Raw genomic sequence first — 23723 nt, 5'->3', positions numbered from 1 at the left:
TAACCACACCATATTTCACGACTGCACTCTCCCTCTGCGATGGCCCACACGCTGCCTGTGGAGTGTGCGTCTCTCTGTATCTGAATAAATCCACTTCTTACCAATCAAAAGAAGAAAAGAAAACATATGCAATACCCTTGGCAAAGTGGCTGATACAAATTAAGAGATCAATAAAAGTTAGCAACTAAAATTTTACTACCGTAAAGCTGAATTCCTCAAGGACAAGGACCTGTGTTATCTCAGGGCCAGAATCATGCCCTAGAGAATAGGTTATCTTTGAGTATTGTAGGTTGAATTAAATTGCCAGTTGAACTGAACCAATATATATATTCTATTTTATATATACATTTATACATTTTTATTTCTGTTACTTTCTAAAAGTATTTTATTATTGCAAAGAAAAAATTCATTAAGTATTTAAGCAGTTAACTGAGGATAATAAACTATTTTAAGTAATCTAAGTTAGTTTGGACTTGATTCTTACAAACCCAATGCTTTTAAACTCTATGTAGTCCGTAACCATGTTTGATAAGAAGACTTCTGTTTCAAAGAAATTTTAATCATTTTGTTAGTATTCCAATTGCTTTATTCATCAAAATATTTTTTTCTTTGCTATTTCAAGTTGAGGAATTTGATTTCTGATCTTAAAAACTTTGATCTTTTTTCCCAAAGAAAGACAAAACATTTTGCTATTTCAGCTTTCAAGGGTCTAAAATCAGTTCAAGTCTCAAAGCTGATAGTGGCACAGATCCATTCAATTTAGTAAAGTGTGCTCTCTGTTTCTCTCTAAATGTTACAGAGAATTCATCATCATTTTTCCATTTAAAAAAATGAAATGATAAGCCAAGGGGATCAACACATCATGAACTCATTAGAGGAAAGCCTATCTTGATTGCTTACTTCTTGCTCTTACAATTTATCCTAACAAGATTTCTTGAAAGTTATACCAGAAAAACAAGACAGTGAGAATGTTTTATGATGGAAAGATTGTTTGCTGGGACAGAATTCAGGAATCCAGATTCCAGCCTTGATCCTACTAAATCACACCATTTCTGCAGAATACCGCTAAATTTCTCTGGATCTCAGCTTTCTTTTCTGGAAAATAGAGAGTATGATGTATATGTCCTTCTCCACAAGGACAAAAGTAGTGAACACAGTTTAAATATGGGAAATTTTTTTCTCCTATGTTGTCTGTTATGGCATATATTTTTCCCTATGAAAACAAGTATTGAGTAAGCCAATCCCATCAATAGATCTAATGTGGATTTAACAATGTACTCCAAACATTTACTGCATCCCAGCTGTGTATCATTTATTGCCTGCTTCTATGAACTAGGAGCTGGGCAGTTCTGAATATTCATTGGAAGGACTGATGCTGAAGCTCCACACTTGGGCCACCTGATGTGAAGAACTAATTCATTAGAAAAGATCCTGATGCTGGGAAAGATTGAAGGCAGAAGGAGAAGGGGATGACAGAGGATGAGATGGCTGGATGGCATCACTGACTCTATGAACATGAATTTGAGTAAGCTCCGGAAGTCAGTGATGGACAGGGAAGCCTGTCATGTTGCAGTCCATGGAGTCACAAAGAGTTGGAAATGACTGAGCAACTGAACTGAACTGATGAACTATGAACTTGAAATGTATTACTCTAATCTTTAGAAGGCAACTACTAGGTAGTCATTTTTATTCTAACTTGACAGAGAAAAAAACCATCAAGAGAGTCAGTCCTATATATTTCATCCACCTGTGCAGGAAAAGTTCTAGATTGGAGCCAGGAAACATGACTATTCCCATTTTACAGATGGAGTTTCTGAGGCTCAGGAAAATTGAGTTTCCCGAAGTCAAAAAGAAGGTTTATGATTGATATAGGGTTCAACACTTCTGGGTAATGAATACTGGGAGTTCCATTTAACCTATGGGGAAACTGAGGCCCAGAGAGGTTTAAGAATCTGCCCTAAATTTCCCAGGCAGAAAGTACTAAAGCTAGGATTTTATCCCAGGTCTGTTGACGGCAAAGCTAATGTTCTTTTCATTACCACACAGTGTAAAAGGAAGGACATTAGACACAAAATATACTTCCTCTTTTTATATAATACACATTGTAAAATCTATCATTTTGCACTTTATAACCTCCTTGTTCATTTTTTTCCTCCATTGTTGGCTACAAAGCCTCTCTCTGCTCTTCTACCTGATTTAGCTGGTCTCCAGAAGTCATATGTATTCTGTTTCCTTTTCAGAGAAAAAGGCTTCTATAGCATCATACCTTCTGTTTTTTTTTTTTTTAATCAATTCTGCTTATATTGCTAAGAGTTCACGGATTATCTTCCTTAACAAAGCCACGTCTTTGATGTATTTGATTAGGGGAACAGCTTCAGCGTAAGGATGAATTGACAAAAACTCTTTATTGAAGTTCAAATAGGAAAACTTTGTACCACTGCAAATAATCAAGATTTTAGCCAACGTTTTTTGTTCACCACGTACTATGTTGTCGATATTCTCTAGTGAACCTTCTCCCTAGGAAGCCTTCCTTCCTCAAAATGCCTTCTTTAGGTTAGCTGTTGGTGCTTTAATACCTTTACTACTTTATTTCTGCTCAATGCAAACTTTTTAGTTTCTCTTTTTCCTAGTTAGCACCATTGGAAACCAGATGAAAGGCAACTTCTCACTTTGCACTGATAGTTGATCAAGATAAGCCCACAAACACAAAGGTTACAGAGATGATATTGTACAAGCTATACTAAGGTCAGGTATCCAGAAACCCGATAAGGTGGATTAAGGGAAAAATCAGCACAGATAATCTTAAGCATCCAGTGTTTGCCCTGAAAAGCCTCAGTGCTAGCCTATTTCCTGTGCTCTACATAAAAGAACACTGCTTTGCTTTGGGGGCCCTTCATTGTCACGAAATCAGTCATTTGAATCAAAATCCTTAAGGACATTTTCCATGCTGAGAGTCTTGCTTTGAAAAGTGTCTAATTATCTCAGAATCCTGATAGCTATCCAGCATGCCCTACACTTGACAAATTATTTTCTATCATTGGACCCCAGGAGAAAACTCTGCAAAGTAGATACTGTACTATCAGAAATATTTAAGTCACTTCGTAGCCCCTAAATATTTCTATGAACAAGAAAAAAATCATTAGAGGATGCAGTAAAACATCATGGTTAGAAGGATGGGCTTTTAAAGTCATTCAGGCACAGCTTAAATCCAAGACTGGCCACTTTCTACCTGTATGTCCTTGAGTAGTCACTTAACTGCTCTGTGGCTATAGATTCCTTATCTGTAAAACAGTTAATTATGCCCACCTCATAGTAGTAGTAGTTTAGTTGCTAAGTCATGTCCAACTCGAGTTAATTAGCTTGCTTCTCTTTCTCTAAATAATGACAATGATTAGCATCATCCTGTACAGAGATGGCTTGCCAAAACCAAACAATAACTGTTGTGCAAGGAGTAAAGTGAGAATTATTGTATAGATTACTATAGAGGTTAAATAATCTATGCAAAGTACATGGTGAGAACTCCATAAACCATTACGAACTGACTCAAGCCAATTCAATATGCACAACTCTTAGATTCTTTACGGTAGATTATGTGGCTACCAGATCCTGTTGAAAGCAAATCACAGACCAAATCGTGCAACACATATAGACCTTCTCCAGGGGATCTTCCCGACCCAGCAGTTGAACCTGGGTCTCCCAGATTGCAGGAAGCTTCTGAGCTACCAGGGAAGCCCCAATATAATGACAAATAGACATAAATCAGGTCATACCAGGTATTCTTTATAGTTTGATAAAGTTCCAGCTCTTAGTACAGTTAAGTGTTCCATAAACATCTCACATGAAATATTTACTCAAAACAAACACATCATTAGAAATTCTCTTACCCAATAGCTGGAACCAACCTGTTTGGGACTCAAGTCTTAAGCATCATTTTTACTGCTAAAGCTTTCAGGCCTCCTTGAATTATTATACCCTGTTCATGACTATGCCTCTAGAACAATTTTAGGCAGTGCACATATCCTGAAGAGCTTTAGTTTACCAATAAGACTGTCTTCTTACATGAATGATGTTGATCAATAAGCCAGCATTTTCACCTCTGAAAAATTATTTGCCATATAGTATGCTGTTTATGAATAATATAGAATATTCCTATTTCTAACATATTTGCCATCTATGAAATAAGCTAGATTTAGATAGCATAGATATGGATGATGGAAATGCATACATTAGCATCTCACAGTGCATGGAACTTTTAGCTTGAAAGCTAGCTGGCCAGCCCTGGACTAAAATTCTTGAATAGGATGTTTTCAGCATGCGGAATGTATTCTCCATCAAATAACATACACAGAGTACCAAGCTGCATATTTTTAAGGTAAATGAAAGATATCATAGCAAAAATCAATACAATTTAAGTGTGAATTCTTTATAAATGAAAAAGAAAATATATATTTAAAAATCAGTGATTATGACAATGATTATCTCATTTTTATCTACTGTCTCACCTTGGGTGCAGGCCTCAGAATAAAAGCTGGTAACAAGGATTTGCCATGGGAGCCTCCATAGTATGCAATAACAGATCTGAATGAAAAAAAATTTTTTTTAAGGAAGGTCGGTGAGGGTGGCTGGTGTATATGGCTAAGATGGCAATGTCTAGGGCTTACCAGCCATTCTAAGCTAGGATTTCTCAATTCTGAAAGCCATCTCTTCCCTCAAGGCCTTTGCAGACTAGGTTGAAAAGTGGTCAAGATCTGCATAACCTCTAAAGATGGGGTCATTGCAAATAGTTTCTAGCTGAGGGAAAACACAGACAATAAGGTACATTGTTAACAAAAGTCTTTTATCCAAACTTGATAAGTGGTCTGATGACGCTGGAGGGAGACAAGAAAAATCTGCTACTTGTCTAGGCAAGTTGCACATCCACTTAAAAAAAAGAAAATATCTACAATGCTTGTTTCAGACTTTGGAACCTACAATTGAGTCAAGTTTATTTGTTCTCTAGCTGCCTTAATGTCAAATTCTTTTCACCCACTACGTCCCAGAAGAAGAAAGAGGAAAGTTCCAAATACATGACAGCTTCTCTACCATTCCCTGTTTATAATTTTTAAAGGGAGATAACCAGGGGAGTCATATTACATTTCACGATAGAGTTTTACCAAGTACTAGTACATTTGTCTATGTCTCTACACTCTTCACTAACTGCGCCATTCAAGAGTTGAATATAACAAACTTGTCAATTAGTAAATAAGCCATATACTAGCAACTTCTCATTTAAATGATTCATTAGAGAACACATTTCAAAAGTATAATATAAAAAAGAACACTGTTACAGTTCGAGTCACACATCTCTTTTAAATCAGTTAAGTATAACATCACTGACAAAAACATCACCCTAAATTAAGTTGTCTAATACACATAAAAGTTATGGGACATATATGGAAGTCATAATATCAAGGAAAATTCTGTAAAAATGTAGAATTATACAATATGTTTTTTAAATGTCATGGAGAAGAGGGACTTATAGTAAAATATTAAAAGTTATAACAGCTCATGGTATTTGATTATCATATATATATATGGATACATATATATATGTATATAGAAATGCATATTCCCAGAGATACATATTAATTAGAAAATCAATTCTACCTTTTTCTCTAGAAATTCTTCTCTAAATAATCTTAAAATCATGATCTTATTAATAATCACTCTTTACTGTAAACAAGGTAGAATATTTACTCTTTGATCTGGATTTCTTGGAAGTAGTACTTCTGGACTAGCCAGAAAGTGTTTCTTAAGTCAATTCTGGAGACAAATGTCCTCTACTGCTAAGTCACTTCAGTCGTGTCCGACTCTGTGCAACCCTACACACGGCAGCCCACCAGGCTCCCCCATCCCTGGGATTCTCCAGGCAAGAACACTGGGGTGGGTTGCCGTTTCCTTCTCCAATGCATGAAAGTGAAAAGTGAAAGTGAAGGCGCTCAGTCGTGTCCGACTGTTAGCGACCCCATGGACTGAAGCCCACCAGGCTCCTCCACCCATGGGATTTTCCAGGCAAGAGAACTGGAGTCGGGTGCCAGTGCCTTCTCCAAATGTTCTCTTCCTCATTCAAATAAGACTCTCTGTGGCCTCCATTCTTCATCTGTAGATGAACTGTGTAAACCACCTTTTATCAAAATTCTTTTCTAGTTTTAAAACCTAGAAATAGTGAAATAACTGTTTCTGAAATCTTTAAGGATTAGAAAGACACAAAAACAGTTATATAAGTTGAAGGGAATAATTATACTTATTAAAAATTAAACTTTGAGTCAAAACATATTTGCTAACCTTTTAGTAAAAAGGAAAAAAAAAAATTCACATGAAAGTATTATCAAGTCCCCATGTGCATATCCTCTTGCTTGAGTGTTCCCGTCAAATTCCCACAGCTCATTTTATTCTTTTGCTCAGCACATACTGAGAGTATCCTTCTCTCCTTCTCTGAATGAGGGCTCACGGATTACCAAATAACTTTCTCATTAATTGTAAGCCTAATGAATGTTATAAGGAGTGAGCAACCACTCTGCTTCTAAGAGGAAGTGTTATTTGAACCAGGATTTGAATGATGAAAAGGAGATTTCAGGCAGAAAACAGAGAAAAAGCTACTCCATGCAAAGGGAACACTGTGAGCACAGGAACAAAGGTGTCAAAGAGAAAATGTTGAGAAGCCCAATATGGCTAGTTGGAAGAAAGTAGCTAGTACAATTGATGTGTCTAGGGAGCTACAAACACGTATTGTGGCCAAATTGCCGGGAACTTCAGATTTTATTTTCTAGTTACGGAGAATCAGACTACATTTATAGACTATGAGGTACTGTGCCTGTATCATTACAGATGCTAGTGTAATGTTGACAGTGATGATGAAGTGGATGGGAAGAAGAAAAGACCAGAGATGGGATGACATTAGGTGACTCTGTTCAAATAGTTTTAAATGAAATTCATGAGCTCTGAAGCGGGGTAGTGAGGATTGAAATGAATAATACATTTTAGAGTAGATTATTGGAGGTAATTAAAAATTGTTATAATTACTGAAAGCATTAAAAATATTTGTCAAATGAATTCATTAATGTATAAATAAGTTAATTCTACAATTTTTTTTTTTCAGGAACATAATTATTTACTGTTTTTTTTTTTTTTTTTTTTAAATTGGACCTGTGATTAATTTTCAGGTGCCTGTAAAGGGAAAAGAATGCTGACTACCAATTATTTAAGTATTTCCTATCCTTGGCAATATTTTCTAATCTGTATTCTATAATCAAGAAAAAATAAACTAACGAGTTTGATAGTATTCCCTAAATATAAGAACGGTTGGGTTTTCAAAGAATACTCTGAACTGTTATCTTTCAGCATTTTTAAGGCTGGTCAAACCAGACATCAATAGGATAAAGAAAGCGTCACATTTTTGTAGCTTGTGGCAAATTCATAGGAAGAAGGTAACATTTCCAAGTAACTTTCAGTTCAGTTCAGTCGCTCAGTCATGTCCGACTCTTTGCGACCCTGTGAATCGCAGCACACCAGGCCTCCCTGTCCATCACCATCTCCCGGAGTTCACTCAGACTCATGTCCATCGAATCTGTGATGCCATCCAGCCATCCCATCCTCGGTCGTCCCCTTCTCCTCCGGCCCCCAATCCCTCCCAGCATCAGAGTCTTTTCCAATGAGTCAACTCTTTGCATGAGGTGGCCAGAGTACTGGAGTTTCAGCTTCAGCATCATTCCCTCCAAAGAAATCCCAGGGTTGATCTCCTTCAGAATGGACTGGTTGCATCTCCTTGCAGTCCAAGGGACTCTCAAGAGTCTTCTCCAACACCACAGTTCAAAAGCATCAATTCTTCAGCACTCAGCCTTCTTCACAGTCCAACTCTCACATCCATACATGACCACAGGAAAAACCATAGCCTTGACTAGACGGACCTTAGTCGGCAAAGTAATGTCTCTGCTTTTGAATATGCTATCTAGGTTGGTCATAACTTTTCTTTCAAGGAGTAAGCGTCTTTTAATTTCATGGCTGCAGTCACCATCTGCAGTGATTTTGGAGCCCCCAAAAATAAAGTCTGACATTCTTTCCACTGTTTCCCCATCTATTTCCCATGAAGTGATGGGACCAGATGCCATGATCTTCGTTTTCTGAATGTTGAGCTTTAAGCCAACTTTTTCACTCTCCTCTTTCACTTTCACCAAGTAACTTTAGCAGAAAAATATTTCTGTGGATTCTGATTGGCCCATCTCAAGTGATATAGCCGTACCTCACCAATCAGGGGATTGGCCAGGATTCTAAACCCAGGCCTCTAGTGAAGGGGGAAGGTGAGGAACAAAGGCTTGTGAATGACAATCCCTCCTGAAAGACTTTGAATCATCTTGTGTGATTTCTACAAAAGAAAGTGGGATGCTCATAGCAGAGAAAGAAGAATAGGAGAGGTGCTGAGTAGGTAAAAAATCCTAACCATAGTCCACAGCCTGAATTAGATCATGCCTTTTATATTTACCAGCTTCCCTGGTGGCTCAGAGGTTAAAGCATCTGCCTCCAATGTGGGAGACCCGGGTTCAATCCCTGGGTCGGGAAGATCCCCTGGAGAAGGAAATGGCAACCCACTCCAGTATTCTTGCCTGGAGAATTCCATGGACTGAGGAACCTGGTGGGCTGCAGTCCATGGGGTCGCAAAGAGTCGGACACGACTGAGTGACTTGACTTTACTTTTCCCTTACCAATTGAGGAACTTGAATAAATTACTCAGTCTTATTGGTCCTCAGTTTCCTTATTCATCAAACACAAATGTTATCTCCCTTACATGATTGTTGTGAGAAATTGGCAATATCATATAAGCTATGGGCCTTGTCCAATTACTGCCTCCTGTCTAGCATCAGCAAACTAATCAGAATAATATTTAAGAGATTCACTGTGTTCTGCTCACTGCACTGAACACTGAAGGTAAAATAATGAGTGAGGAGAGCCAGAGTGACTTTAATCATCACACAAACAAATGGGAAACCGCCTCTGTTTTATAAATGCTATAAAAGAGGGAATTCATACTTGAGTTTCTAGTAAGAGCGTGCATATGTGCTAAGTCACTTCAGTCATGTCCAGCTCTTTGCGACCCCATGGACTATTGCCCACCAGGCTTCTCTGTCCATAGGATTCTCCAGGCAAGAATACTGGAGTGGGTTGCCACGCTCTCCTCCTCCAGGGTATTTTCCCAACCCAGGGATTGAACCTGCATCTCTTATGTCTCCTGGCAGGAGAGTTCTTTGCCAGTGGCGCTACCTGGGAAGCCCTTCTAATAAAAGACATGCATGCTCAGTCGCTTCAGTCATGCATGATCTTTGCAATCCTGTGGACTGTAGCCCACCAGACTCCTCTGTCCATGGGATTCTCCAGGCAAGAATACTGGAGTAGGTTGCCATGCCCTTTTCCAGGAGATCTTACTGATGCAGGAATTGAACCCGAGGCTCCTGTGTCTCCTGCATCACAGGCAGATTCTTTGCCCACTGAGCCACCTGAGAAGCCCCTCTAATAAGAGCAGGCTGATCAAAGAGGCTGATCAGAGGTTGAGGAAGACCTACCTGAAGAAGGGAATTTAGGGAATACTGAGTTGAGATCTAAAGAATAAGAAGGTATTTACGAGGCGAAGAGGAGCGAGTTGAGCAAAGCGGTCTAGGCAGAGGCAAAAGGAAGAGTACCGAATAAGTACAGGCTCTGAGATAGGAGAGAATTCTGAGGAATATCAAATGGCTCTTGCCTCTGGGGTAGGAGCACAGCACTAATTGACTCTGGAGAGGCAGTGAGGAGCCAGACCTCAGAACATTTAAACAGAGGAGGTTATGTGGTCAAAGTGTTATGTCTAACAGAGGGCAACCAGAAGGGGTGAATGAACGAGAGATGTTTCGTATGCAGGCAAGACTTACCAGACTTACTTACTAAATTAAATCCATCTCTAAACAACATCAACAACAACAAATGTTAAAGCTCAAAAGAAAAAAAAAAAAGAAGCTTTCCAACAATTAATCAAAAACAGCATGATGGACCAACTAGCACTGAATGCAAGTAAAGACTAGATAATCCTGGACAGACTTTCTTCCCAATGTATCAAATGTTGAACTCCCTGTACCCTATAACAGGAGCCTACTATTCTGCAAGAAAAAATTCCTGATGCCTCCTATCCATTTAGGGCATAGCCTTACCTCTTGTTCACTTTTAAGTAGCTCCTGGTTTTCTTCTGCTAAGGGGCTGGATGCTGGCTTTTGTCTTCTCTCAAAAGCGTACCCTGAAGAGAGATCTGAGTCTTTCTGACCCACTTCTGACCTCCTGATGAGCTTGTCCACAGTCTTTGATTTGTATGCTGGCTCTTCTAATCACTTTGATATCTTCTTTCTTGTTGTTGTTCAATCACTCAGTCATGCCCGACTCTTCTGGACGCCATGGACTGCAGCACGCCATGGACTGCAGCACGCCAGCCCTGCCTGTCTTTCACTATCTCCTGGAGTTTGCCCAAGTTCACATCCACTGCATTGGTGAGGCCATCTGGCCATCTCATCCTCCGACGCCCTCTTTTCCTTCTGCTCTCAATCTTTCTCAGCATCAGGGTCTTTTCCAATGAGTCAGCTGTTTGCATCAAGTGACCAAAATATTGAAGCTTCAGCATCAGTCCTTCCAGTTCTCCAACACTCTGCCTTCTTTACAGTCCAGCTCTCAAAACTGTACGTGACCACTGTCTAGGGATGTCATAGTTTTCCTTCCAAGAAGCAATCATCCTCTAATTTCATGGCTGCAGTCACCATTAGAATTGTAGCATCGCATGAAGGAAACAACAGATACAGAGTTATCCGTGAGAAAGCCAGTCATGCTATCAGGCTAAAAAGCCATTGACTGTGGAGGTGGAAAAAGAAAACAGAACTGAGAGGGAGAAGAAAGGAAGAAGGGAGGAAGGGAGAGAAGAGAGTGAGTTATTCTAGGAGATAAGCATAGTGGGCACTGAGATGAATTATCCAGTTGATTGGAAAGAAACTGGACTGAATTTCTGCTGGGTCTAAATCCTCTGGTTTCTTTAAACCTGTTCTAACCTATAGGCCATTTCCTCTTATTGGTTTCATAAAATTAGTATGATTAGATAGATGTTGGCCAAGCTTCAGTAATTCTACCATGATGATTTTTGTCAATATCTATCTTCCTTTACTACCAGTTTTATTTAATATTATAAATTAAACTTCTTTTAAATTGACCCTTATTTTTTTTTCCTAAAAAAGCAATCAACTTGGACTCATCTGTTTAATATGATATATATGTTGTGTGTGTGTGTGTGTGTGTGTGTGTGTGTGTGTGTGTGTTAGTTGCTCAGAGGTGTCTGACTCTTGCTGACCCCATGGACAGTAGCCTGCTAGACTCCTCTGTCCATGGAATTCTCTAGGCAAGGATACTGGAGTGGGTTGCCATTCCTTTCTCCAAGGGATGTTACCGACACAGGGGTCAAACCCAGGTCTCCTGTATTGCAGGCAGATTCTTTACCATCTGAGCCACCAGGGAAACCCTATATATGTTATACATGTAAAATACACAGTAAACATTTTAAAAATACGCATTTCAACTTATCCTCATTTGATAAACAAAGATGTAGTATCTATAGTCACTTGGGGAGCCTTTACAATTATGCATGCCACACTGTTAAATCCCTGATTGGAGACAAGATAATAGAGCCTGCATAGAGTCTGAAATAGAATCAACCTTCCTCAAACTCATTTCCCTTTCCATTGGTCCATAATGATACATTTCAGAAGTGTAACTCCTTAGTGCATAATATATATGCAACTCTTTAGAAGATTCTGGCAGACCAAAATTACTCCTAAAGGCTGGTTATATTAAGACTGGGTTGCCAGGGAGGAGTTGTTAGTTAAATGATTTTCCTCTACGGTCCTATTTGTTTCTGTTTTCACACTTCCACTCTGTTTAAGATGGTTTTATAGCACTGTTTTGACTGAAAGTGAGTAGTTATTTAAAACTCTGAACTTTGGTTGCGGTCTTTTTTCAAACGCTTATTTTCATAACTATGGAGGAGACAGTCTCCTCGCCAGAGACCTGTGGCTGCTTGGAGTAAAGCACTTGATGAAGGATCATAGTGAAACAAATGCACATTTCCACTCCTTGTTCTCCCGGAACTTGTTTGCTATGAAGTGTGGTGTGTGTTGAGTCACATCTGACTCTTTGTGACCCCCATGGACTGTAGCCCACCAGGCTTCTCTGTCAACGAGATCTTCCTGGCAAGAGTGGGTTGCCATTTCCTCCTCTGGGGGACCTTCCCAAACCAGGGATCGAACCCGTGTCTCCTGAGTCTCCTGCACTGTGGGCAGATTTTTTTTTTTTTTTTTTTTTAACCGATGAGCCACCAGGGAAGCTCCCTTGAGTGTGGCAGATAGAATAATGCCTGTACCTGCTGCCCCCTCAACCCCTACCAAGATATCAATGTTCTAATCTCTGGAACCTGTGAATATGCTATGCTAAATGGCAAAGGGGAATTAAGATTGCAGACAGAATTAACGATGCTAATCAGATGATTTAGGGAGCATACCCTGGATTATTCAGGTGAGCCTAATGTACACAAGGTCCTTCCAAGTGGAAGAAGGAGGCAGAAGGGAAGGCCAGAGTGGGTGATATGAAGACTCCACTCACCCGTAACTGATTCTGAAGAAGAAAATATCTGTGAGCCAAAAACTCTGGATTACTTCTAGAACCCTGGACAAGCAAGAAAAGGAATTCTCCTCTAGAGCTTCTATAAGGAACATAGCCCTGTCAACATTTAGCCCTGGGAGATCCATTTTGGACTTTTGACCTCCACACTGTAAGATAATAAATATGTGTTGTTTAAAGTGAGTAAGTTTTTGTTATTTGTCACAGCAGTGATGGAAAACTAATACTATGAGCTTCAAATTTTACCTAGTTTCTTGTTTTTCATGATTATAAGTTTGGCATATTCATTTCTCTAAAAAGGCTCACTGAATTAATTAATTTGGAATCCTACTCATTAAAATACCTAATTCCTAAATTTACATAATATTTTTCTTATAGATTATTGACATTAATCTCTAGTACATACTTTCTTCAAAGAATTAATAAAATGCTTTTTAGTGGTCTGAAATAAGAACAAATATAATGGGGCTTTAGAGAGTCAATAATTGTTTTAAACATTTTTGAAAGCTATATAGCCAGGACTCTGGATTCAAGTTAAGTTCTGCCATTTACTAGCTGTGATTTGGGAAAGTTGACCTAATTCTGTTTCATCAACTATAAAATGGAAATAAAAGTGACAAGACCTAAATAATAGATTTGTGGAGAGGATCTAAGTGAGATAATCGCTGTAAAGTACTAACGCTTTACAGGCACAGCGCCTGGCATGTAATTAAGTGCATCGCACAATGGTTTTAGTTATTATTGTTGTTGCATTATCTGACTCCAAAACCTTCTCCAACAACAGAAAGTACAAGTTTCAAAAGTGCCTGGTTCTGTGGCCTGCCTGTTACCTACCGCTTCTCGTTTCGTCTTAATTTCTAAAGCAGCAGCCATAAATCACTCTGGAAACAGCATCGCCCTTAGCAACATTCAACTCTGAGTCAACAATCATTTCAATGATTAAATATCCATTCACTAAAGTAATTGTTTAAAAAAATTGGAGTGGGACAACGGCCTAACTATATAGATCCTAATTAAGCTTTAAACATATTTTTCCCTAAAGCAGGACGAGGTGAATTCTTCGCTAGGCCCCGAGTGACCCCTCCAGCCCCGCCTCTGCAGTAGAGAAGAAACTACCAGCCGTCGCCCAAGCTCAAGGTTTCTCGTGAGTCCCCGGCCGTGCCAGGCTAAGAGGCAGATCAGAGACTCTCCGCGCCCGGGGCGCAGAGCGAGTGGCGGCTGCAGCGTGTTCACCTTCGTCCTCGGCGCCCCCGCGCCCCAGTGGTCTCCCAGCCTTGCGCGCACCAGCCCCCCAGCGCTGGAACGCGCTTCGCTTGATCTGTCCAACTTCTGGCGCTCCAGCCGCCCTCCAGGGTTTGCGCCCCTGCCCCCTGCCCCAGCCCAGGCTTGCTTCCCCGGGGCTCCGGAAGGGAAGGAGGCGTGTCCGGAGTAGGCGGGCGGGAGCCGTATAAAACTGCTGGCGGCGCGCCGGCCCGGGCTTCGCTCACCGTCTCGCGCCGGGACAGGGATCGCCGCGGCAAGCACTGGCAGTGGAGCGGGCGTTGCGCTCGGGCTCAATGCGTGGACTATCTGCAGCCGCTGCTCATGCAGTATGCTGGAGCTCCAGAACAGCTAAACGGAGTTGCCACACCGCTGCTTGGGCTGGATCACAGCGCTGCCTTTCCTTATGAAGAAGACACAAGTAAGTAGGGCGCGCCGGGGAGCTCGCCAGCTCTCCAAGAAAAACCGTGCCCGGAGGCCGGCGCGTTCCGGCCCCAGCTGCCCCGGCGTGCGGGGCTGTGCCTGCCGGACGGGCCTGGAGGGTGTGGGGGAGGCAGGAGAGGCGCGCGAGCCCCAGCCGCCCGGCTTGGGTGAGCCTGGAGAGGAGTGGGAAGGATGAGCGGGTGTCAAGTTTGGAGCCGTAAGTTGGGAGCTGTCAGTCGGGAGCCTCAATTCCTGTTAGACAGAAGGATCTGTTCTTTGGCCGGAGAGTTGAAGTTATTCCAGAAAGGCACGTCCTTGCACGGGAGACATTTTCCCGTGGATTTCGGGAAGATTACACAACAGTTCCCCACGCGCCACGCTCGGTCACTCGCGTACTCAGATTTTTGTGTGGCTCCGGTGTGGGTGCCGGGCTCGTGTGGACTCTGGTCCGAGTCAACCCCGAGGTCCTTATTCGCCGCGCTCAGCTGGGTGGAGAACCTGCCCCACCGGCCGGGGGAAACTTGGCTCCCACGGCGTCTGCCAGGTTTGCGGCTCTAGGCGAGCTCTAGATAGGGTAATACCTCCACATTGCACCCACTTTTTTCCATTACAGAAGAGAAAAAGTTGTATAAGTGTGCGCGCGTGCGTATTTTAATGGGCACCTCTGGTGGTAGTTACGGAGGTAATTCCCGGTGCTGCAAAATTTGCATTATGCACAAGAAGCACAGAGGGTAGGGCACCGTCTAGGGGTACAATTAGTTTTTTTTTTTTTTTTTTTTCCTTTTCTTTCCTCGCAGCAGATATCTCTGGCTTGTCCTTGATAAAGGGCCGGAGGGGCACTCCCATTCACAGTTCTTTTCGCCAGCTCTCACCTCTACTTTCTCCCATTAGGAATTTTTCTGTGTTATCTGCTGCGGGTTAGGTGAGGCTGCCCTCTCACCCCCCAGAGGTTCTGTTGGAGATTGCAATTCTTGACACGTGTCGAGGGGGTGGAAGTGGCGGGTGAAAAGATTGTATACGTCTTCAGTTTAGAATCTTGAAAATGCTGTATTTAATGACACACTGTGTCACATTTTCAATAAACGTCTAGATCTGGGAAGGGTACCAACGCATTCAGAAGCAAGTAGGAAGACCCGAGCCCATTACACTGTGTGGAAAAGAGCAGGGGTCTGGGACTTGGCCTGGCAGAAAGGTTTGTGTAATCTCTAGGGCAGCTGCCCAAGGCGGAGGAAAGGAGCGCAGCGCAGGTTTCTTTCTTGCCAGCAGGTTAGTTTATAGGCAGAGCACCTGGGATCACCGCAGCGGGCTGTTGAAATGCAAATATGGAAGACTGGCAACAGAAGTTTTAAAGTAATTGCTTGACTTATACATGCTTTCTGCTGTGTGAAATTAATAAGCATGGGCGGGGAACCAATTCTTTGTTACAGTAGCATCTGCTCACATGAATGGCAGTAGTGAGATCTGGGTGGAGAACCCCGCTACCTTCCGGTTCAGGAAAACAGCCTAAACCTTCCTATTTAAACAAGATCTCTGGAGACAGATCAGGTTAATGACCAACAATCCAAAGGTGGGGGGTGGGGGGTGGCGTATGGGACGGTACTATCAAGTCAAGTTAGATTCGGTAGGATTGATGATCCTTGCACCCTTGCTTGCTTTGCAAAACAAACGGTGAGCTCTGTAATCTCCTCTCTCACTTTGATTAAATGGCTGTGTAAATCGGATTACATGGAATAATTCCATTGAAAACTAGAAAGAGGTCGAACTAGCCTGAAACTCCTTGGTGGCAGTGAATCAGTACTGCTGACCAGGGACGTTGGAGACAGGCAAGTATTTTAGAAATGTGACCTGCTCAGGCTGAGTAAAAGTGCAAGCCCTTTGGGGGAACTTGCTGATGCTGAAGGGCTGGAGGCAAAGGAGGGCAGTGCCCTTGGTGAATGAAGGCATTCATTGCCTGGGATCTAATGACCTTCAAGGTTTCCTTTAAGGATACTTCTAGCAATTCCACATTCTTGCCACTGAAGAAGGAGACCCTGGAAATAACATGGAATCAATGAAGTAATCAGTGGAAATGGGGGAGGGTGCGTAGGTCCTCATTCATATTGTTAGCTTTTCTAATCCAAAAGTTACAAAGAAATTTTCTAGTGCAACTCTGTATGGAGGGAAAGTAGCATAAGGTAATCTGGCATTAAGAGATGAGATCAATCGTTCCAGTGAATCTAATGTTATACTCGAAAGGGTGGAATAGCTATTAATATTCAGTAGTTGAAATAGTCATTTATAAAGATGGAATCAATTTCAAGTTCTGTAATAAAGCAAACAGTTGTGTACCCTTCCATTACCCAAGATATAGAATGATAAATTAATATACTTGAATTATGCAGCTCTCCAAGAATCACAGGGACACCAGGCTGTAAGACACATTCTAGCCTAATAGTCAAGCTAAATAAATGTGGAAATTCCACCAACAACCACTTGGGGTGTGAAAAAACGATTCTTTCATTTATTTAGCACATGTGATGGACCAGCAGATGGGCAATAATTACACGGCAGGAGTCGTGAGGAGCAATTTGAACGGTTAAGTTTTAATCACGTCTACAGAAATGAAAGTGGTTTGCATTTTTCAGATTTCTGAATGTATTTTATCCTTATTGTGTGGTTTTACGGTTTCTGAAGAGAATTGTGTCTCTCTGGCTTAGAACATCTATATTCAGCATATAATAACAATTGGACATATTAATTTGAAAGACCAATTAGAAAAATGCTATTAGTTTAACAGGGCTGATGCCATGTTTTTTGATGTTGTACTTATATTTTAGTTTTGAGATGGTTTATGAGAGTTTTCACAACTGCTGTCGGGTTTAGAAATATGAAGATAGGAAAATTTCGTCTGGCAAATGGTGTAGAGAAGACTAATTTAGGCACATGTTAGTTCTCAGAAGAAGCAAATAGAATGATTATTAGCTTTTGTTTTTCCAAAGAAGATATCCCCCTCCCCTTTTTTTTTGTCTGTGTGAAGTTTGTCTTCTGGGTGATGATGCAAGTTTTTGGAAAAATTTAACATTTGTGAAAAGAGCATTTTTTAATCTTGTCCTTAGAAATCACTCCATTTGGAATGTGTGCTTTGAACAACCCTAATTTATGTAGCTTTTAATTGATACATTCTGCCAAAACTTTGAAACGCAAGTGCTAAATCGATTACGTTTAACATAAAACAAGGAAAATAACCATATGGAAATCTGAAGGGCCGAGCCAAACCAATTAAAATTGCCAAATTTTATTTATATCTAACTGCTGATTTGGAGAGAGCAAATTGTGAGTCACATTTATTCTATAATGATAGGTGATTGAAATCTTTCCATCACCATCAATAATGTTAAAAAGAATAAATTCTTCCCCAAGTAGCTAGTCTGAATATGAGAGGTTCTTGCATGGTCTGGTAAGCCCCACTTCGTGTGCCCTTCCCCATCCATGTCCAGGGAGCACCTAAAAATAGTGAAGAGATCTTAAACTTTAGCTTTTCAGGACTGATTCCTTTTTTTTTTTTTTAATTTAATTTAATTTTTTTAATTTTTATTTTTACTTCATTTTACTTTACAATACTGTATTGGTTCTGTCACACATTGACACAAATCCACCATGGGTGTACATGCGTTCCCAAACATGAAACCCCCTCCCACCTCCCTCCCCATAATATCTCTCTGGGTCATCCCTGTGCACCAGCCCCAAGCATGCTGTATCCTGCATAGGACACAGACTGGCGATTCGTTTCCCACATGATAGTACACATATTTCAATGCCATTCTCCCAAATCATCCCACCCTCCCCCTCTCCCTCGGAGTCCAAAAGTCCGCTCTACACATCTGTCAGGACTGATTCTAATTCCTCTTTTACCTCTGTGAGAAAAATGACTTTAGGCACGTGGTTTAACATCTTGGGATTTCCATTTTGTAATCTGTACAGTGATTATCAAGTAGTTATAAAGACTTGTAAGGATTAAATGAGATTTTATGTATCCCAGCACAGTGGCTTGCTTGTGGTTACAGCCTAAATTTATTATCCCTAGAAGAAAGTTGCCTCCTGGCTCTCTTAAAAGCCAGAGATAAAACTAGGTTTTTGCAGGTAAACGATGCTTAACCATCAAAGCATAGAGACCAAATTTTCATAATCTGGATCTGTGGATTCAACTTTATAGGCTGATAATGTGTTTGTACTCATCAAATCAAGAATGTGTGAAAAGAAAGGCTATCCATGGCATGGGAGATGCTAAATTCTTTAAATTTTTTTCTTTAAAAGTGAAAATAGAAAAAGGAAATATCACTATCTCTGATTCACTTTCATATTTCTGCATTCTCGCTTTCTGAGCCCCTCTAATCTGAAATCTGAGGATTTATGTTATTTCTTTTTAGAAGGGACTGGGTCAGCTTCTTGTCCTTGATGTTCCTGAACTTGCTCTTCTGAGTGAGGACAAGGATTCACGTCTGCATGGTTCTTTACTGTCTTTACCGGGCAACATGCAGTGACATTTTTTTTTTTTCCCATTATGCAATTTTGGGAGATTTTTTTTTTTCCCTTGATTACCTTAACATTCCCTTTTGTAAATTAGGATAAGACACTTGGATATAAATCTGTCAGGAATGATCTTTTATCTTTGTTTTCTAGTACATGAATCATGAGCAGCTGCAGGAGACTGTCTTTTCAGTGTTAGTCACCTGTGCAGTTGGAACAATTTAGAAAACAAATTGAAGAAACACCAGGATGCTTTTCTAATATATGCTGCTTTCAGGATTATTTTGTTTGGGCTTTGTCTCAGAGAAACCATTGACTGTAGCCTTACTGATTTATAGATGCAGTGAGATGCTTTTGTCTCTTCACTTAATTATGGGCGTGCTAAAACTGTTTACTGGGGGTGGGAGAGAACTGTCATTATCTATCTCTACCTATTTCTTTCTGTCCAGAAGAATGGAGGTGATGGGGGGAATGTGATTTTCTTATAGTTAGGCCTCAGGGGCCTTTTTCTAAAATCACAATGTGTGTCAGAAAGGACAGGAAGACTGTCCTTTATATAACTCTCTGTCTTTTGACCACATTTTCCTATTTTTCTAGGTTGCTTCATTGACTTGGTTATTAGGGGATGGAGTTCTTTTTTAGCACAGATACTATGTTATATGACTTTGGGAAGCTATTTGAATCTCTCTGGACCTCAGTTTCCTCTACTGTAAAATGAAAAAGTAGGACTAGGTGATTTCTCAGTGTCTTTTAAAATTCTCTAAGGTTCTAGTAAAATAGACATTTGAACCAGTTGGTGTTTAAGCTTCCACTGGTTCTGAGGTTCGTGTAGTCATTGCTTTGGTGTGAATAGAAATCATAACCATTGTCTTATATGTGGTTATGGGGTATAACCATATAACTTATATATATATGGAAAATAAATCCAATGGGGTAAAATGAAGGAGATTTCACTTTAAACTGTTCTACTTTTAGCCTTTTCAGCTACTGCTTGATATTTTTTCTATAAAGAATGGTGTTTACACTTCCTATTTTAGCAGTATCCCTCACTAAAGGGGATCTTTCCTTTCTCTCTTCCAATCTTTAAATTCTCTTAAGTGAAGAAGAATCTTAAGGCAAAGTCAGACAGCCAGAGAGGTCCTCTTTCATAACTAATGTATGCCTGCCTCCCCATATTAGCTTGTCATTTCTGCCCCTGAGGTCTCTAATATCTGTGTGCCTGGAGTAGAAATGTATAGAAAGAGCTTTCGTGAAGGGTATCAGAGATGTGGGTCCTGCACTTGGCTCAGGCTCCAGGGCCAGTCACTGAGCCTCTGTAGTCTTGGGCGAGTCACTGAGTCTTAGTCTTAGCCATATCGTGCCCTAGAGCTAATCCTGAGAAGAGAGTGAAGAGGAGGGCTCTGCAGCTGGAGACGCAGAGGCTGAGAAAGGAGGGAGCAGCTCTTCTGCCTCCGGGAGAGACTGTTCCTGAGGATGGCTCCTTGCCATCTGAGTCTTTCCGTGTCGTGGGTTTTTGCAGGTCTAGGATCACTCTGGAAGACCTCTTACTCACCACTTTTCCTTAGCTTCTCTTGCCGACTGACAGAACTGGAACCTGGGACTAGCCTGGTAGCCAGCAGCTGGATTTCCTTGGCAGCCAGAAGCCACTTTGCTCATGATTGGCATGAGAATATTCAAACATCAACTGGACCCCCCCTCTTCCAGGCAAAAGACTACAAATTCTGCAGAAAATAGAGCTGTGACTGTGACAACAATGTACCATTTGCTCTCATCATCAGCAAAATCTAGCGAGCTTCCTACTAAAACCATGTTCAGAATTGAGGCAGTGATCCAGACACTTGAACGGCAGCAGTGGCTATCTTTCAGTTATCTGGATATAAGAATTCAGCACTTGACTTTGCAGGTGTAAGCTGTTGCCTTGGGGCTTGGAGTGCAGCTGATTAGAATGTAGTCTCTAAGAGGGGCAGTTAGGGTGCCTTTTCTGTGTTCCTGGCACACAGACAGCAGCTCAGAAATCTGACAGTTGCCTTGCAAATAATGCCTTTGCTCTCCAGGGTGACCATGCAAAAGGGCGTACAAGACGAGAGCAAGAGCAAAGCTCCGTCACTGCTCATTTGCAAAAGCAAGCCCCAGCCTCCTTCACCTTTGCAGAAAGGGTGTCCCCGCTGTCTAATGTACCCTGACTGTACACTATGTCACCACTGGAGACTGGGAAAGAAAGAGCATAACCTGGAGGGAGCCGTTGTTTGTCTTACATACACATACTCTGTTGCCCTTTCAGGAGCAGAAGTTCCTCTTTTGTGTAAAAGCCCTGTGGGGGTGCTTAGCACTTTTGCCTCTTTGTCACCTTGACATGAAATCTCTGAAGCCAAGGACCTTTCCTTTTAAATGTCTTTACCAAAAGTCCAGGACTGAATTACATCTGGTAATTGGCCTGTTTCTTCTAAATGCCAGTGTTTGAGTAGTAGTAAACCAAGTTGCCTCTAAAAATTACAGCTTAATAGTGGTAATCTATTGTCACGGACTCTGTTTTGCTGAGTTTTCGACTGTTTACTTGGGGTCCCTTTCTGAAGCCTTCCTAGATGCCTTATGAAAACACACATCTCTTGATTTCCAAGAAGAGTGTGCAGAGAAAGTAGGTTGTGTTACAAAGGCCTTGCTCCTCTCCTGGAATGTGTTGTCCTTATAAGAAAGAAAAGAAAGATAGCGCGAAGTCGTGTGCAACTCTTGCGATCCCATGAACTGTGGCTTGCCATGCTCCTCTGTCTATGGCATCCTCTAGGCAAGAATATTGGAGTGGGGGGACTTATAGATGGCTGTTAAAACTGACTTCACTGCAGAACTTTAGAAGGGAGGAGGGAGGAAGGGTAGCGATGTTTCCTATAGGATGGTTTCTAATGTGATCCAGAAAAGCCAAGGATTGCAAAACAAACCCAAGCAGTTGCACATCAGTAGTTACGGTTCTGTGTAAACCTACAGTTTAACACTTCTGAAGTAGTCACTGCATTAGGGATTTCCATTTTTGATGATCGACTAAAACCTCTGTGATTGCTTTAGCTTGGATCTCTGGCAATTTTAGAAAGCTGCTACCTTCAGCCAGCCCTACCCAGAGATCTCTGATGTGTTCTGTTAGGCAGAGAATGAACTCAGGTCATTCTACTGCTTGTTAGATATAGTATCACACTACAGGAACTGGCTCTGTGCTTTCTGCATCCAGATGGTCCAAAGTGGGTGCTAAAATGCTGGAATAGTAAAGAAGTCAGAAAACATTCATGAAAAATCCAAAAGAAGTTATTAGCATAACGTTTTTAATACTGGATAAAATTAATTCTATGTAGAAAAGCATAGAACTACAAAGTAGGATTTATATAATCCTTCCATTGTTATGCAACAAATTGTAACAATATTGTTTTTTCTAATTCTTAACCCCTGCCCAGGAAAGTATTTTAAAACTTTAGGACACATTTGTTTATAATATACTGTAGCCATAATGGTACTCTATGTCTGAACAGTACTAGGAAATAGTGAACTAAAAAAAATAGTCCCCCATTTGAAGCTCGGATCTTTTATATTCTTAAACAATTCCATAGACTTCTAACCCCCAAGTTGATTTGACCATTTATTGTTTGCATTTCTGTATAAATGTCACACATAAATGATTTGGCTTGAAGGAATGATATTTATTACAGTTTGTGTGAAGCATTTGACATTTAAATGTGTAGCCATTTTAAATAGCTTTCATGATTATTTTGTAAAATCAGATCACCCTGATAATAAGATTATGCCAAAATAGCACTTAGTAGAAAACAGTTCCAAGATGAATGAATTCAAAGACCTTTTCTTCTTAAGTCCCATTTCACAGATGAGGAAACCAAGATAAAGTCTTTTCCTTGTTAACTCAAAGGGTTTTCTGGTCATGATCAACACCCCGAGATTCAGTTGGCACTACCGCAGTCCATTAGTGCAGCTTATTCAGAACCTCAAAGATACACGCTCTGCTCATAAGAACATTGAGTCAAAAACAAATGCAGTCAGATATTAAAAACAGCTGCCTGTAATAGAATTTGGCAACAACAATTTTGTGGAGTGGTTCACACTAGAGGCTCAGTGAAAATAAATTGAATGTTGTGGAATGAATAAATGCCTGATATCAGGTTGTTAAGGGCCAATAACCTGTTTTAGAAGCCTTTTTCTTTCTTTCTTTTTTTTTAACAGTAGGCAAATTTTAACTACTGTCCTGGCTGTGTCATACACAGAAACGTCTGGTTAATGATTGGAAAGGCTACTTTGGTCCCCATTTACAGCATTAATTTTCAGTGAATATGCACTATTTACTAAGCAAAACTGGCGGGCATATGAGAATACGAAAACCACTGGACTGAAGCAAACACAGTAGTGGTCCTGCCACTTACTAGCAGTGTGTTCTTCGGTAAGTATTTCTCTCTGAGCTTTAGTTTCCCAGTCTCTAAAATGGGTGCAGAAATAACTACCTGTGGGTAGTATTGATGTTGTGAGTAAGTGAGATAGGCTGTGTAAGGGCACAGGGGCTTGCTCCTAGTAAATAACCAGTCCCTTCTTAGCAAGAAGAGTGAATCTCAGAACCTTTCCGCAAATCCACATACTGAAAGACATAAATGCATTATTCGCATTTCCTGACTTTGGGTATAGGGCTTGCATGAATGAGTGAATTAAAATAATAGAGCTTGGGATAGTTGGGGAATTTGGGATTGATAATGTACACATTGCTATTTTTTAAATGGATAACCAACAAGGACCTCCTGTGTAGCACAGGGAACTCTACTTACTTAATATTATGTAACAACCTA

General features: G+C 40.7%; 1 protein-coding gene across 6 annotated transcripts in view; it reads left to right on the top strand.

The window, feature by feature from the left end:
• Positions 1–14182: 14182 nt before the first annotated feature.
• Positions 14183–23723, top strand: part of KITLG (KIT ligand) — a 106803-nt gene continuing 97262 nt past the window's right edge. For 5 of the 6 annotated variants that reach the window (XM_012159735.4, XM_012159714.4, XM_012159722.5 and 2 more), the window contains exon 1: positions 14183–14389. In XM_012159735.4, coding sequence (XP_012015125.2) covers positions 14375–14389 — 15 coding nt within the window. In that variant the 5' untranslated portion in view covers positions 14183–14374. 6 annotated transcript variants of the gene reach the window in all.

This window comes from Ovis aries, chromosome 3 (assembly GCF_016772045.2).
Source record: "Ovis aries strain OAR_USU_Benz2616 breed Rambouillet chromosome 3, ARS-UI_Ramb_v3.0, whole genome shotgun sequence".
NCBI lineage: Eukaryota > Metazoa > Chordata > Mammalia > Artiodactyla > Bovidae > Ovis > Ovis aries.
This window is presented reverse-complemented; position numbering and strand designations above follow the sequence as displayed.